We start from the raw sequence: 17,624 nt of genomic DNA, 5'->3' as shown, positions 1-17,624 counted from the left end.
GTGTTTAAATATAAATCTTTTTTGAGTTTGTCCTGCTTTGAATTTGCTACGTTTCGTGGATGTGTAGATTCTTGTCTTCCATCTAGTTTGAGAAGTTTTTAGCCATTTCTTCCTCTGATATTCTTTCTGCCCCTTTTTCTTCTCTCTCGGTATGTCCATTAGTGTATGTTAGTATCCTTGATGGGATTGTACAGGCTTCTAACATGCTTTTTATTTCTCTTCATTCTTTTTCCTTTCTGTTCTCTTAGACTGGATAATCTCAGCTGACTTATCTTTAAATTCACTGATTCTTTCTTCGTTCTTCAAATCTGCTGTTCAACCCCTCTAATGAATTTTTTGTTTCATTTATTAGGCTTTTCAGCTTCAGAATTTCTGTTTGGTTCATTTTTTATTTTTTGGAGGGAAGGTTAGCCCTGAGCTAACATCTGCCACCAGTCCTTCTCTTTTTTTGCTGAGGAAGACTGGCCCTGAGCCAACATCTGTGCCCATTTTCCTCTACTTTATATATGGGATGCCTGCCACAGCATGGCTTGATAAGCACTGCATAGGTCCACACCTGGGATCCGAACTGGTGAACCCTGGGCTGCCGAAGCAGAGTGTGCAAGCTTAACTGCTGAGCCACTGAGCTGGCCCCCTATTTGGTTCATTTTTATAGTTTCTATCTTTGTTGTTATTATTTATTTATTACATTGATATTCCCTCTTCCTAGTTTCCTTTAGTTCTTTTGTCCATGGTTTCCTGTAGCTCTTTCAGTATATTTAGGACAGATGATTTAATGTCTTTGTCTCTTTCACTCAGTGTCTGGACTTCCTACTTTATGTTATACTTTCTTGTTTCTTTGCATGTCTCTTAAAATTTTGTTGAAAACTGGTCATGATTGTAATGTGACTATTCTGGAAATGAGAGTCTTCCCTTCCGTAGGCTTTGTTGCTACTTGTGTGTTGTTGCTTGTTTGTTTAGTGACTTTTCTAAACTCTACTTTGAAATAGGCGTTTTTTTGTCTTGTGTTGCTACTGAAATCTGTGGTCCTTAAACTTAGTGGTCAGCTAGCATTTTGACAGTTTCCTTAAATGAAAAGAAACTGAGAAAAAAAATATTCTCCCAGTTTGCAGATTGGCTTTGTGTTGGGGCACTCCTTCAACAGTTACCCAGGCTGTTTACAACTCTGCCTTAACCTTTGCTTCCTGCTTGCATGGAGCCTGATAGTCAGCCAGAAGTAAAAGCTTAGGGTGTTCTCAAGCCTTTTCTAAGCACGCTGGGCATGCCTGTGGCTTTCTTGATTCCAAAGGGAGCTTTTAATACCTTTTTTAACCCACGTATCTCCTTTCACAACCTGTTCCTTTTTAGGCATTTTACTCTGTGTGTCTCTTGTCTTGACTGTTATCTCGTAGTTTAGGGTTTGGCCAATATTTGTTTCTTTAAATGCTTTTAGCAAACACTGCACAGGAAGCTGCCCCAGCCCTAGGTAATTCTCCAGGTTCTGTGGAATAAAGGTAAGCTCTTGCTTTAGTTCTTCAGGGAGCTGCAAGATAGGCCCAAACACACAGCCACAATTCTTTGATAGTAAAGTCCATATTGTTCCCCTGGCGGTAGTAATCTGTACCAGGAGTGAGGGCTGCCATCCTCATGGCCACTGCTGACCTAGGGTATGAGGGATGGTAGGTGGGCGATTTAAAATGCCATAGTGTTTTCTTACTGTGAAGTAGCAACTACTTTTTCACCTATCCTGCCCCTGGTAGTTGTAGGTTTTTGACTAGATTCCTGATTTCATCATTTTTAATTTTTTTTCATTTTATTTTTTTGAGGAAGATTAGCTCTGAGCCAACATCCATGCCCATCTTTCTCTATTTCATATGTGGGACACCTGCCACACCATGGCTTGATAAGCAGTACATAGGTCTGCGTCTGGGATCTGAACTGGTGAACCCCAGGCCACTGAAACGGAGTGTGCAAACTTAACTGCTGCGCCACCAGGCTACCCCCCCGAGTTGATCTTTTTAGTTATAAAAGGACAATTTGTAAAATTCAGATCTAGCTGGTGAAGGAAATATCTGTTTGTATTGGTGTTAGCAAAGTTGGATGAGTCAAGGCCCTTTCCCATCAGAGTCATTTGAGTCAGGGAATTTTAGAGCTTGATGGGACCTCTGAAATCATGTCGTCAAATGCCTGCATTTTACATATAAGGAAATAGATGTGCAGATATTTCATTCATTGAACATCTTTACTGAATGCCTGTTTACCAGGCACTTGTTCTTAAAATTATAAAATACATGATTGAAGAGGTCTTTAAAAAATGTTCAGTGTAAGAGCCAGCCAGTTGCTCAGGTGTTAAGTAAGCTACTCCAGTATAGAGTAAATAATGCCTTGGTCTCAAACTTTCAGGTTTCCTTGTTTATACTGGGCCCTTGTGTTAATTTCACCCTAGTAGTGTGGGATAGTAAAAATGTGGAATTATAATAGCATTTCCTTTTGTGATAGGATACCAGAGACTCAGTTTGCTTTATGGCTGATAACTTCTGCCGTTATCACTGAAGGATTTAGGGAACTTCTTGAAGAGAGTGACCTTAAGTCATCTTAATGTTTTAATTGTTTTTTGTTTCTTTCTTTGGCGAAATCAGTAGTGTTACATTCCACTATGTGGTCCAAGTGCCAGAACCTGCTTCAGAGTACATGTTCTGTGTGTGTGTGCATGCATGCATGTATGTTTGGATGTCCTCACATGTGCATATTACAAGTTCCAATATATTTTTGTTTTCTTCCCCTTTATTTGTTAGCCGGGGAGTGTGGTTTCTTTTTCCAATTCAACTCTGATTTATTTTACAGTTTTGATAGAATTCTTACGTTTCAAACATAGCTCCTCAGTTTTAGATGTATGCTCCAGGCTAGTTCCTAATATTTAGAAGAGAAGATGGTTCCTAAACCTGTCTAAACTTTATTTTACCTAATTAATCATTCTTCTCATTCCTATTCCTTGTTAGTCTCATTTATGGTTTCTCTTTTGATCGTGATGTACAACCTATTCTTATCTAGCTTTGCTGTCTCTTGTCACGAGTTAGAGTTTTAGCCAATTGCCAAGTTAGAGGATTAGTCTGTCTGACACCAACTGCAGGCTCAGGGAGTCACCAAAACTACCCTCCAGTTCAATAGTTCACTAAAAAGACCCACAGAACTCACTGGAAGCTATTATACTCATGGTTACAGCCTAATATGTCATCTAGGATCTGTATGAGGTAATATGTATGACACATTTGCTCAGAAAGCACCTACTAAATTGTCTTAGTTTGGGTTGCTGTAACAAAATACCATAGGCTGAGTGGTTTATAAACAACAGAAATGTATTTGTCACAGTACTAGAGGCTGGAAAGTCCAAGATGAAGGTGCTGGCATCTTCAGTGTCTGGTGAGGGCCTGCTCCCTGGTTCGTAGACAGCCATCTTCTCTGCGTTCACATATAGTAGAAGGGGCAAGGGATCTCTCTGGGGCCTCTTTTATTTTATTTTTTTTTGGAGGAAGATTAGCCATGAGCTAACATGTACCACCAATCATCCTCTCTTTTTGCTGACGAAAATTGGCCCTGAGCTAACATCCGTACCCATCTTCCTCTATTTTACGTGAGATGCCTGCCAACAGCATGGCTTGACAAGTGGTGCTAGGTCCACACCCGGGATCCATACTGGTGAACCCCGGGCCACCTAAGTGGAACATGCAAACTTAACTGCTGCGCCACTGGGCCGGCCCCCAATCTTCCTTTTTTTTTTTCCCCTCCCCAAAGCCCCAGTACATAGTTGTATATTCTAGTTGTAGGTCATTCCAGCTCTTCTATGTGGGATGCCACCACAGCATGGCCTCATGAGTGGTCTGCAGGTCCACACCTGGGATCTGAACTTACAAATCCTGGGCCACCAAAGTGGAGTGCACAAACTTAACCACTTGGCCATGGTGCTGGCCCTCTAGGGCCTCTGTTATAAGGACGCTAATCCAATACATGAGGGCTACATCCTCATGACCCAGTCACCTCCCAAACTCCTCACCGCCAATACCATCACATTGGGGATTACACTTCAACATATGAATTATGGGGGGAGACGGTCAGTCTGTAGCACAAATGCTCAGTGTCCCATAGCTAAATCATGTTTATTTTCATTGGAGCTGGTTGTGCTTTAGTAGTGTGTGATTACAGAATGATGTCTGAGGTGGTTTGCAGTTAGGTGAGAGACTTAATTGAAAGACTGGCTTAGCACCTTTTTAACTGATTGCTTTTACATTAAAGTCTGTTGTATTTTATTCATACTTCCTTCTTCTGAAATGTAAGAGGGTTAGTATTGAAGAATAGGGTAGAGATTTTGGTAGAGGTCTTTGAGGGAATGAAGGACAAAGACTTGAATCTGTAGCCTTAAGGGATCTCGATAATATCTTACCTTTGTCTGAGACTGATTCTATCACACACTGAGTTTATTGGTTGCTGTGCCTCAACTTCTTAATAGTGAGGAATCAGGAAAGGGAAAGAACCGGGATGAATTCATTGTTTGCTTTTGAGTAAGGAGTGATTAATAAAATAAAAACTGGACCCAGATTGTGATATATTAGTAGTTGTCATTATTTCTGTCCTTTAAATCTTGGAATTGAGAGTAATATATTGGGGCCGCCCCATGGCTGAGTGGTTAAACTTGCTTTGCTCTGCTTTGACAGCCCAGGTTGACAGGTTCAGATCCCAGGTGCAGACCTCATCTGCTCATTAGCCATGCTGTGGAGGCATCCCACATATAAAAAGTAGGGGAAGACTGGCATGGATGTTAGCTCAGGGCCAATATTCCTCAAGCAAAAAAAGAGGAAGATTGGTAATGGATATTAGCTCAGGGCAAATCTTCCTCACAGAAAAATAACTAACTAAATAAGTAAAAATTTTAAAAAAGAGTAATGTCAAGTTGGTGTTGGGGGCTTGGGGTGGTTGTAGGCAGCCTGGCATAGGCAATTGATTTCTAGCATAGGAATCTTCCATTTCAGAAAATAAAGATTTTGGACCGTTGGTATTCTGATCTGGTGTACAGGGCTAGTGGAAAATAATTCTGCTTTTCTTTTTAAATGTTGAAAATAAAACATATCACCATATTTCCAACCTTGTTAGATTAAGAAGTTCTGGATTGTTAAGGAGAATGAAAACAAGAGAGCCAGAGTACCAGATGTTAGGATTCTAGCATCAAAGTCTTTTAGAATAGCTATCGTAAATTAGGTTGGGTTGTTTGAACAGTTTAAGTACTTAAAGATACCAAAACTAGGTAATTATTTTACTGTAAGTCTAAGCATAATTGCATACTTTAAGCACTTACTACTTAGGCCATAGTAATCTTCAATTTGAAAGTTGTATGAAGGTTATACAAAATATGGCAACTAGCTGATCCCTTTATTTTCTCTGATGACAGAAGAAGAAATGAATGTAAACTGCTGTATGATTCCAGGCCTTTTTGACTGAACAGTTTGGAATGGTTATGGACTCTTTCCTGAAACTCTTCCATGAATGGGAAAAATAATTGACATAGTATAGACATGGACCTCCTTAAATAGAGCAATGATTTAGGTGGCCTCTAAACTTACTTAGCAAGTATTAGAATTATTTAGCAAATTAAACCAGCAAGTTCTGGAAGATAGTACATTTAGAACTTGTCATATGTAGAACATAAGTTATAAATGAAGTTCTGGTTTTGGGGGCATAAAAGACATAAACACATAAAATAACATTCTGAGGCCAGTCTCAGTGGCCTAGTGATTCAGTTCAGTGTGCTTTGCTTCAGTGGCCTGGGTTCAGTTCCTAGGCACAGACCTACACCACTAGTCTGTCAGTGTCCATGCTGTGGTGGCAGCTCACATACAAAAAGAGGAAGATTGGCAACAGATGTTAGCTCAGGGAGAATCTTCCTCAGCAAAAAAGAGAAAGAACAGCAACAGATGTTAGCTCAGGGTGACTCTTCCTCATGAAAAAAAAATAATAGCATTCTGTATTGTAACGATGCAAGTGCTATTAGAGGGTAGTATGTGACTAATTTCTAAAGGAGTGGTTCAACGAGGATCACTCAGGGATGTAATAGTACTGAAGGGTTTGTGAAGAAGCCGAATCCTAAGGAGTTCATCAGGTCAGATTGAAGAGAGTTGAAAAGGTAATCTGGCAGAAAACAAGGTATAGCCAAAGTTGTCATGAACCTTTCAGGCAGTTTTCAAAAGTTTCATTATGCTTTGTGAAAATTCATTTTACTTATACCTTTTTTCTCCTTAGATTTATTCTAATGCCCTTTATTTTCTTATTTATTCACTTCTACCATCCCCACATCAGGAAGATGGGGCTTTCTTAATTGGCGTTGGAGACCTATAGTTGCCTGACCAGCCTGGGGAAAGATAAGAAGAGAGTGCACCAGGCACAGGGCTGTAGCTCATGGAATAGTGGCTTTGACTCTGAAATAAACTGGCCTTTTCCACTGAGTCTTTCATTTAATTCCCTTCTGCTTCTTAAAGTCTCTGAGAGGCCATAGAGTTCTCATCAGTAAGCTTCTTTTTCTTTTCTTTTGAGGTTTGAGATATTAAAGTAGGTCGTTAGATTAAAACAATATTTTTCTGAATCACAGCATGTGAAAATGTATGTATCTCAAAAAAATGTCTAAAGTGCGTTCTCATTTAACTCTCTTGAATATTAATCAGCTCTTCTACATCTGTAATTGTGGTCTATAGTACTGTTATTACATAGTATTGTTATTAGTACCAGTTTCATCTTGACAGTGGTCTTGAGGTAAGTATATTTATTATCCCCATTTTACAGATGTAGAAACTGGATCTTGAGATGATAAATAGCTTGGCAGTGTTAATGTGGCCAACCAGTAGCACAGCTGCGACTCAGACCAGGTCAGTATGACAGGATAGCCTGAAGATGTGATCTGAGGGATTTTTGTGATGTTTTTGAAATTTCCTGGATGTTTCCGTGCTTTGAGAGGATAATAAATAAAGATAGTTGGAACTAGAACTATCCTGGAAAACCCAGGACCAATTTGTAACCATTGCCAAAGTACATTTCTCCCTTTCTGTGGGTCAAAGCCAGCTTTCTCCAGGAAATCTTCCCTCATTAGTCTATTTTTGAGCCTGTCAGTCCAGTTTTGGTTTACTTCTTTCTCCACTCTAAAGTGTATCCTTAGAACCTAAGGTCACTGAAGATGGAAACTGTCTTTAACTGCACACCTTCTGAGTGCTCAGTGAATCACTTCGGTTCTGGACCAACATTTGCTAAGTGCTGTACTTCAGCTCTTTCAGTAACTGGTGATTGAAGCCTAACTTAAACTAGATAAAGGCACAAAGGATTGATGGATATGCCTGCAGCTCAAAGCAGCTGGGCACCTGGGATGCTCAGGGACCTGGCCTGTAACCTGTAGCATGTCTTGTGCCTCTTCTCACCTTCTCAGGTTTTTCCATATAGTATGAGAGACAAGGCTGCTAGTTCATTTGGGGATACATTCTTGACCAAGTTGGGAAGAAGAGCATCTTCTCCAGTAACTTCAGTTAGAAAAGTCCTGGAGAGAGCCTCTGACTGACTCAACTTGGCTCTCATGGATCCCTGGATCAGTCACCGTGGCCAGGCTGATGTCCTGTGACTGGCCTTGGCCAGGTTGAGTGCCTTACACTGTGGTGTGGTGAGGGTGTGTTTTGTCACTAGAAACAGAAAGGTAGATGGGTGAGAAGGCTCGGCAGTCAGCTGAAGCTGCCACTGTAAACACCTGCTCTATGGCTGAGTAATCACTGTAGAGAGAGAAATATACATGATTTATAACAGTGTAAAGAGACCTGTGGTAGAGGTATTGTTTATTACAATAATTGGATAAAATGGAAATGAGCTATGCTGAATTTCCCCTTAAGCTTATACTTACTCTTTGGTTTACTTTAGATATTATCAACATCTGTACACCAATTTAAAATCGTTTGACAAGTGTAGTGATATTCAAGTAATTTACATATTCATTCAACAGTCACTTAATGAGTACTCTGTGTGTGTGTGTGTGTGTGTGTGTGTGTGTGTGGAGTGCTGTGCGCTGAGGGGATGAGATAAATTAGGTACAGGACTCCCCCACACTTGGTCTAGTGGAAGGAGTAGAGTGGGCAGGAAACAGAATGACCTCACAGAAGGAGGGATGTAAGTGGAGGCATTGAGGGATGTTTCATGGAAGAGATGAGCATGGATCTGTGGCAGAGTTGGAGAGACCAAAGGGAATGGAGAGGTGATTTCTGGCAAAGAGTGCCATGGGCACAGGTGTGGTGGTAGAAATGTACAGGCTCTGTTGGCAGCGATGAGTGAAGTGGACCAGATTGGCTGGGGGAGTGGAGGGAAAGGCCAAAAAGTGAGGTCAAAGGCCAGCTAGTAGGTATCTGAACTTGGGCTCAGTCTCTCATGTCATCAGATTTGTGGGTAGGTCTCTGTCACCACTGCCTGAGCTGCTGGAGGGCAGGGTCTTTCTTGCTCACCTTGTATCCCTGGATCTGGCAGAGTGTCTGCATGCAGTGGGTGCTCAGTACATGTTTACTGGCTGACTGCAGATGAGAACATTAGAATTCTGTCATTTATATTAAATTAGAGAGTTCTAGTCCCTAAGGAATCTGAGTATGAGGGCCAACCCCATGGCCTAGTGGTTAAGTTCAGCGTGCTTGCTTCAGTGGCCTGGGTTTGGTTCACAGGCACGGACCTACACCACTCGTCAGTGGCCATGCTGTGGCAGTGACCCACATACAAAATAGAGGAAATTGGCACCGATGTTAGCTCAGGGTGTCTCTTCCTCAAGCCACAAAAAAAGAAAAAGAGGAGGGTTGGCAGCAGATGTTAACTCAGGGCAAATCTTCGTAAGCAAAAATAAATAAACAAACAAATAAAATCCTTAAAAATAAAAAAGAATCTGAGTATGGATGAACTCCAGAGAAGCAAAGGACAAGCCAAATGTAACCAAAGCCATGAGTGACAGGTCTGAGAAGTGTTCTATTGCCTGAGAGAAGGAAAGATCCCTGAAAAAACAAATGGGCAAGGGCTTCAAAGAATGGGCTATGAGCATCACAGTGCCTGCTGACTAGTTGACTTGGTTAAAACTTTACATCTGTTCCTCGTACTTGAGGACCACTGAATCATTGTTTCTCCTTAATGTAGGTAAATTCCTGGGTGGAAAAGTGTTGCCATTCTTCAAGTATTTGTCTTCAGTCATTGGGATTTATTCAGATATCCAAGAAAACTTCCCTTTTGCATTCTGATAGACATCCGATTTTCCCCCCAAATTTATTAAATGATATCCAAAACAATATTTAGAAATGTTCACTTCTTTCCAAGAGGGGTAGCCTAAAAAGTTATAGTGGCAAGCATTTAGTTTTATACGGTGTAAAGTTTCAAAATGAATAAATAAAATATATAAGCATGGTGTACCTAAAGAAAGGAAAAATAGAGCAGAGCAGTAATAAGAAGGAAAAGTGGTCTGTGAGGGGCTGATGTGGAGAGTAATGCAATGAAGCAGAGTTTAACTGTTTTGTGTTTAACCACTTCAATTTCTTCCTTCTAAAATTTGTTCCCAAGTATTATCCTCATTATTCACAGTTTCTGTATTTACAACACACGTGTTCCCAGCAGAGTTTGAGCAAGGCGTTACTCTGCCTGCTTGTTCCAGCTCTCACACTGTAACTAAATGTCCTTTTCTTGGTCTATTTATTGCCATGTTTTCACATTTTTCTGCTTTGTGTTGGTGATTTCAATGTTTAAAATGGCCCCCCAGGCATAGTGCTGAAGTGCTGTGTGTTAGATAAGAAAATGCATGTGCTTCATTCAGGCGTGAGTTACAGTGCTGTTGGCCATGAGTTCAGTGTTAAGGAATCAACAATGTATATTAAATAAGGTGTCTAAACAGAAATACATATAAAATAATGTTATAAATTGACAGGAACAAACCCTGTATTTCTCTGAGCAGCGGTTCAGCATTTGCTAATTCTTTGTGGTGACTTGATAGAACATTAATTACTGTGAATAATGAGGAATAATGAGAACTGACTGTATTTCTCTCCTCTTCTTCTGGCTGGGATTATTTAGTTATTTTGTGGGCGGGGGGGGGGCAGGTTTTGGAACCTTTTAATTTTGACAAAATTTCAAATTTACATAGAAGTTGCAAGAATGGTATAAAGAAGTTCCTTATAATGGAACTATAAATGGATTGAATAGTGTCTGCCCTAAAATTCATGTCCATCTGGAACTTCAGAATGTGACCTTATTTGGAGATAGGGTCTTTGCAGATGTAATTAGTTAAGATGAAGTCATACTGCATTAGAGTGGACCCTAAGTCCAATGACTAGTATCTTTATAAGAAGAGGCGAGGACACACAGAGACACACACAGGAGAGAGAGTGCAACATGATAATGGAGGCAGAGATTGGAGTGATCCAGTTATAAGCGAAGAAGTGCCAAGAATTGCTGGGGGAAAGAGGCAATGAAGATTCTTTCCTAGGGCATCCAGAGGAGCTAACACCTTCATTTTGGACTTTTAGCCTTCCGAATTGTGAGAAAAGTTTTGTTGTTTTAAGCCACTGTAATTTGTTATGGCAACCCTAGGAAACTAATACAATCCTTTATCCCAATTCACCAATTTATTATTATTTGCCTCTCTCTTTTTCTCTCTCTCTTTCTCTTTTCCCCTTTCTCTCTCCCTCTCCTTCTCCTTTCTCTCTTTCTTTCTGCATATGTGTATCTAATTTTTTTCTATACTATTTTAGAGTTATTGGGAGACATAGTGCACCTTTACCTCTAAATAGTTATTTCCTAGAATTAGGACGTTCTCTTACATAAGCCTAATATAATTACAAAAATAAGAAATGGAAAATTGATACAATACTGTTATCTAATCAACAGTTCATATTCAAATTTTTTATATTGCCTAGTAATGATCTGTTTTCCCTGGTCCAAGATCCAATCCAAGATCATACATTTTATGTCCTTTTCATGCCTCTTTAGACTTCTGTTAATCTGGAACAATTCCTCAGACTTTCTTTGTGCTTCTTGACCCTGTCGTCGTTGAGGTGTACAGGCCAGTTATTTTGGACTTATCTGATATTTTCTCCTGTTTAGATTTAGTTTATATGTTTTTGGTAGGAATACCAGAGAAGTTGTTTTGTATTCTTCTCAGTGTCTCACATCAAGAGGCACTTGATGTTGGTTTACATCAACACTGATCATTTGATTAAGATGGTGTCTGATGGGTTTCTCCACTATAAAGTTACTATTTTTCCCTTTGGAATTAATTAGTTAATAATTTGTGGGGAGATGTTTCTTGACCATGTGAACATCCTCTTCATCATTAAACTTTCATGTGACCACTAGTTTTAGCATTCATTTATGGTTTTGTAAATCCATCATTTATTTGTTTGTATCAATGTGGATTCGTATTCTCATATTAATAGGTTATAATCTTTTACTGTCAGTATTTATTTGATGTGGGAATGTCCCACATTTGGCCAGTGAGAGCCCCTTCTTGCAGGCTCATGTGTCTTTTTGACATGTTCTCATTATTCCTGGAGCACTTTCTTACTCTCTGGTTCAAGATATTTCAGGCTCATTTGTACTTGTCTATCCCATCCCTGGAATTACCCATTTCTTTAAAGAGCTGACCTGGGCTGATTTAATGCATTAAAGAGGTATTCTGAAGTTAAAAAATATATATCGGCTCTAAACAGACTGAATGATATCTTTCACTTTCTTTACTGTTCCAGATAACTAAGTGAGCTTCTTCAGAGCTGACAGGGGAAACTGCACACTGGTGGAGGGTAAACACCCTCTTGAGGATAGATGTCTCTTCCTCTCGTGGTCCTGCTTCCACAATAGGAATTTCTACATAAGGAGGAATGTGCTTAGAGCTGTTACATGTTAAAATACTATCTATGTTATGGCTGAGTTTGTTTTAATGAATTTTTCCCTTCTTCCTAGTTAAGGAAATTTTAATGGTATATTTTAATCTTTATATTTTTTAAAACTACAGTGATATTGATGAAGGGTTTTATTTCTGATTGGGTGACCAACTCGTAGTTGACCTTAATTTGATTCCTAATGCAAATCTAAAATTTTCCTTAAAGTGCAAATTTAAAAATGTATGAAGTGAATGCATGTCTGTTGTAGACATTTATAAAACAACAGAACAAAAAAGCTTCCAGAAAATAAGTCAGTGTTAATCACTCTTGTACTCCTTGGCTCATATTTTCTTCTCTGGAGTATCTTAAATATGTTGCTTTCTTCTCCTGGCATAAAGCTTTGCTGTCAACATCTGATAATAACGTAATTTTTATTCACTTGTGAGTCATTTATTCTTTTTCTAGATGCTCAAGGAGTTTTTAGTAGTCTATTTACTAAGATTTATCTTGGTTTTGATTGCTTTTGACTTGATCTTTTCAGGTATGTGGTATGCTTCAATACATAGCTTCTTTTTTTTTTTAATTTCAGGAAAGTTTTTCTGGAATTTTAGTTTTTAGTATTTGTTCTGTCCCATTGCTTTGGTTTTATTCTTCAGGGATTCCTGTTTGTATGTTGGATCCCAAGAGAGACTTGATCACTCTCTTTCTCTTGAATCCTTTTACTCTTTCTTCATTTGAGTTGGGTAAACTTTTAAAATTTCCTTCTATTACCTTTCATTTCTCTTCACATATTTTCTGTAATATCTACTTGTTCTTGGATTCCTTCCTTTTTTCTGGGGTGATTTTTAAAAGAATTTTATTCTACTTCCTAATTTTGTCACTTCATTTCTGAATTTTTATAAATCTGAATGTTTTGTTTTGAAATAGTAGGTTACAGTTTTTTCTGTTTTATGGGCATGTCTTTGATGTGCTTTCTTTGTGTTTTGGGATGTTATTCTGCTCCTTTTTGGTTTTTCTAATAACTTTGTATGGGATTTAGCTTTGATCCTTTATGGTTTGTTTTTTGAAGAAGATTAGCCCTGAGCTAACATCTGCCACCAATCCTCCTCTTTTTGCTGAGAAAGACTGGCCCTGAGCTAACATCTGCCACCAATCCTCCTCTTTTTGCTGAGGAAGACTAACCCTGAGCTAACATCTGCCACCAATCCTCCTCTTTTTGCTGAGGAAGACTGGCCCTGAGCTAACATCCATGCCCATCTTCCTGTACTTTATATGTGGGACACCTACCACAGCATGGCTTGACAAGCAGTGTGTAGGTCTGCACCTGGGATCTGTCTACGAAACCAATCTATAAATGAAAATTTGGGTGAGTTTATTCTGAGCTAAAATGTGAGGACCATGGCCCGGGGTCTTTCTTCCCACAGGAAGAAAGGGCACCAAAGTGGGGTGTACAGAGTGGTTATATACCCCCAAAGAGGATGTTTCACATATGATTGAAATCTCCTTTTTATAATAGTCACGAGACTGCTCTGTCAGCACAGTGATTGATGGACACAGCAGGTAGGTCTGCTGTCTCAGTGGACACAGCAGGGTGGCAGATCTGTTGTCTCGGGCTGGGTGGTCACAGGTGAGCAAGGTGAGTGCAGCAATCAGTTCCTAGCCTAAGGAAAGATGCTTATCCTTAAGGAAATGCCAATGTTGGGGGAAGTTGTACCTTTATCTTAAGGCCATTTGTTCTTGCCATAGTAAATGTTTAAAGCAGATATACAATGCATGCTCAACGGCCCTTTTGGAAAAAACAAAGTCAGGCCGAATTAGGTTTACACCAAATGGCTTCCTCATATACTCCAATATATCCTATTGATTGCCATTTCTATTTGTCAGATCTGAACTGGGGAACTTAACCACTGCACCACTGGGCTGGCCCCTGGCTTTGATCCTTTTTTGTTGCTTATTTTTATGTTATAGTTATTCTGAATTTTTAGAAGGAGGGCAGATTCAAGATAGTTTTTATAACTTCCATTGTTTCCTTGTAGTTTGCAAAAATATGGCCACTTGTTTCTTTGTTATTTATATATTTTTGATTCTGCTCTCATCCACCACTCCACCTGGACCTTTTCTTTTCTTTGTCTCTATCATCCCTCTGTTGCTGAGCAAACTCCACTCCCAGTAGTATCTCGTCAGTGGGGGGCCCTGTCCAGGAAGGTAATCCTGGCTGACTGATTTGGAGTGTCCTACACTGCCCCCACCCCTTTGGATCTTCTTGGCTGGAGCTCTTATCCTCACTCTGTTTCAGGTACCATTCTCAGATCACCTGTTCCACTTCCTAGTTCCTAGTGAACACCAGATATCTGGGTGCTCAGCTCCTCCTTTGCTCCTGTTCTTCTCTCACCCTCTTTCCTTTCAGGTATGAGACCATGCAGGACTTTGGAGAGTTGATTATTTGTCCTCACCAATTTGTATTTTGGAGTTTGTTGATTAGTTCTACGTATTGTATATGCGCTTTTGGTTTTGCTATCTTGTTGCTCTTTCTTTACTTGGGGATTCAGAGACATTCAAAAACGTTGCCTTTACCGCTGCCATTCGTGAGTTTCCACTTTGTTAATTGTCAACTTAATGTCTATTTAATGAAGTTGACCTTTTTTTTTCTTTAAAAATCATCCCTGCAGAGAAAAAGAAATTGGAATATAGAATACTCATCCTTTCCGGGAGAGAGTCCATTGAAGTTCAGAAGAGCAGGTCTCAGGACAGTGGGGGCAGCTGCTTCCCTCTCTGAAGCATGGCTGAGGTGTGGAGAAGGATTTCAGGACGCTTCTGGGACTCTGGTAAAGTAACTGTAAAATTGTTTTCCCTGAATGCCAAAGGGTAAATCCTAGATTCCTGAATGTTTAGGCCACTGTAATTATATTTCTTTGGAATTCCTTTATTTATTTTCTTTCAGGACACTGTAATTGGTGCGTTACTTTTTTTCCCTGCATTCTTGAATTCCTTTAATAATTGTGGCAAGTTAGTATTAACCTCTTAATGCCATGCAGGACCTTTTAACCTTTTTGTTTGTAAATGAAAGATGCATACTGAGAGTGTTCTAAGAAGATGAAACTGTTGAACATCCTACTCTTCACAAGAAGTATATTTATGAAATGCTTGTATATGCAGAATTGTTTGGCAATGAGATATTCTGGTTAATTTTTATATATATGGTAACTTTGAAATACAACATAGCGGAATACTATTATAAACTCTAAAGGTTTGACGGCTCTTGTTTAGATACTGGAAAAATACAAAAAATACATTTATAAGTATATGAGGTATGTGTGCTTTGGGACTGCTTAGGGGTAAATATAAATAAAGGAAAACAGAGAAATATGTTCAGGACGGTGTAGTTTAAGGTTTTGACTATTTTATAAAATACTGTTGGTTTTTAGCCTTGGTTACATGAATTACTACATTATTACTGTTATCTGCCTGCAGTCATCAACAGCTGAGAAGAAGACTATTACAGAAAAGTACCTTGAATTATCACCTAGGCCCAAAAAAGGTAATATTTTGTTGATTTCTTGACAGAAATGGTATAAGGCTAATAATATATCCTTCTTTGATTTATTTGCTTTCTTTTAAAAAGTTATTTACATAGTTTGAATAGACTATGCTTGGTTAAAAAACATCAAAACAATGTAAAAAGGTATTTTTTGCAAAATCTCTCTCTTGTCTTTGTACCATCTACCCCACTTTCCCTGCCTCCTATGGACAATTATTAAATTTTTGTGTGTGTCCTTCCTGCGTTCATTATTGCCAGCGGAGCCTAGTGGTTTAGCTGAGGGTCATAGCTCCAGGGCTTTTTAAAAAATTGGATTTGGGAAATAAAGTTATGACCTATGATATAAGGACTGTACTACTTCAGGTAATGAAACTCTTACTTGGTGAATTAGTTAGGGAAAGCTTTCAATTACAAATAGTAGGAAACTCTATTGTAATGTTTGAAGAAATGGGTTGAATTTACCTCCTGCAACCAGAAGTCCGGGGGTCCAGACTCATCCTGAATTCTGCAGCCTTAGCTTGGGGTTTGTTCTTGTGGCCATGAGGTAGAAGCTAAATTCTCCAGTGTAGGCTCTGAGGTTTTTCTCCAAGTGAACTTTTCCTCTGGGAAGGAATTTCCTCCCTAGGACCTCTGTCTTTGGCCAGAACCTATTACATAGGGCCACGTCCACTAAAGAGACTTGAGTGAAATTAAGAATTTTTAAATATCTATGTTGCTGCTCAAATAAAAATGGGGTTTGTAAGTAAGAAAGAAGAGGGAGTGGATATCAGGGAGGCAGTTACTGTGTGTTTGGGCAGGAAGAGTGGGAATTTGAGACTTCAGGGATCTTGTCTGGTTCCACAGTGTCCTGACTGTGTCCTGATTGTGTGATCTTGGGAAAAAGCAAGCTAAACATGCTGAACCTAAGTTTCTGCATCTGGAAAATGGTCGTAAGAATGTGTGCCTCTTTGGGTTATTGTGAGCTTAAAAAAAAAGTCATAAAAATGCTTAGTTCAAAAGCTTACGCTTAGTAGGTGCTTAACTGATGGCAGCAATTGCTGTCATGTCTGATGGCAAAAGGAGCCATATGAGAGCCAGCTCGAAGTTCTGCAGTTGGAAAACTTTCTGTGAATAAGAGCCTGAACACTTTAAGCTATGCTATTATCTCACTAAGATTTAAGAGAGTCCTTTTTGATGCAAATGAAAAATAAAATTTCCCAGGTGTTTTTTTTAATTCCTAAAACACTGTATTATAAAATAGACCGGCACACGTCTTTTTGTAATACCGTAATTTTCTGACGGAATAGCAGAATTTAACTTTTCTTATTATTAGTGCTGAATGCAGTGATTTTCAAAGATCAATTTAATTCTGATTTCTAAACTGTCATAATATATGGAGAAAATAGCATATATATATGTATTGTTTTTTCTTTTTACAGATGTGGCTTGTATCTTTTTCTGGAGTAATCAAATTCAATCTGGAGAGAGAAAGCAATATTAAATAAGCTGCTACCATGTATTTAATTACAAAAGGATCTTTGGGGATGATTTCCACATACCAATATATGTTCGACCCACTCTGCTGTACTTTCCACTCTGTAGAATGAGCGATATATTGTGAAAGGCTGAAAGAGCTTGTATCATTATGTAATTATTTTATTTATGGGATAAGCAGCTTGTTAAGGCAAGGAAGTATTGTTAATAATTTAACAAAATCTTATAAATAGAAACTGATGGAAAAAGCAACTCAAGGCATTTCTTAGAACTGGTTCATTTTTAAATAGTAGCTTCTAAAGTATTAGTTTAAGATAGGCTATTAAAAGTTTTAGGGTGTGGAAGTAATATTTTTATGAGAGCTAGGAAGCAGAAGTGGGGGAATGTACAAAGTGTGCAAAAAGCACACCGACGTGTCTCGTGTCTATTTCCTCATCTATAAGGCGCTGAGAACCACAGAAGACTGAAAGAGGGAGGAAATAGAGGAGAAGGGAAGGGGTGAGAGAAGCGAGCAGATGAAAGTTGGCAAAGGATCTTACCAGAAGGTTCAAGGGAGATGGAAGAAGATAAAAACTTGAAGTTAAAAGAACCTTTGTGGGTAGTGATTTTCTTAATAAGGCAGAACTTTTTTAAAAAAATGTATTTATCAAGCAAAATGAAACTGAAATATAAAGGAAATATTTTTTAGTTTTAATTTTTAAAATTTTTTCTCCTAAAATACT

The 17,624-nt window shown here is 38.9% G+C and overlaps 1 protein-coding gene across 21 annotated transcripts in view; it reads left to right on the top strand.

Annotated features, from left to right (window-relative positions):
• The window catches only part of SPIDR (scaffold protein involved in DNA repair), a 470,799-nt gene that overhangs the window by 26,261 nt on the left and 426,914 nt on the right, over positions 1-17,624 (top strand). For 16 of the 21 annotated variants that reach the window (XR_011493246.1, XR_011493245.1, XR_011493244.1 and 13 more), the window contains exons 2-3: positions 14,561-14,716; positions 15,363-15,429. Coding sequence is in view for 14 of the 21 variants with exons in the window: in XM_070481312.1 (XP_070337413.1) it covers positions 14,561-14,716; positions 15,363-15,429 (223 nt within the window). In the remaining 7 variants the exon portion in view is untranslated. Of the gene's footprint in view, positions 1-6,804; positions 6,888-14,560; positions 14,717-15,362; positions 15,430-17,624 lie in introns of those variants that run through there. The other 5 variants (XM_070481313.1, XM_070481314.1, XM_070481319.1 and 2 more) reach the window with 4 other exon arrangements.

The sequence above is a fragment of the Equus asinus genome, chromosome 12, assembly GCF_041296235.1.
Source record: "Equus asinus isolate D_3611 breed Donkey chromosome 12, EquAss-T2T_v2, whole genome shotgun sequence".
Lineage (NCBI taxonomy): Eukaryota > Metazoa > Chordata > Mammalia > Perissodactyla > Equidae > Equus > Equus asinus.
The sequence above is the reverse complement of the archived record's forward strand: the minus strand, read 5'-3'. Positions and strand labels throughout refer to the sequence as shown.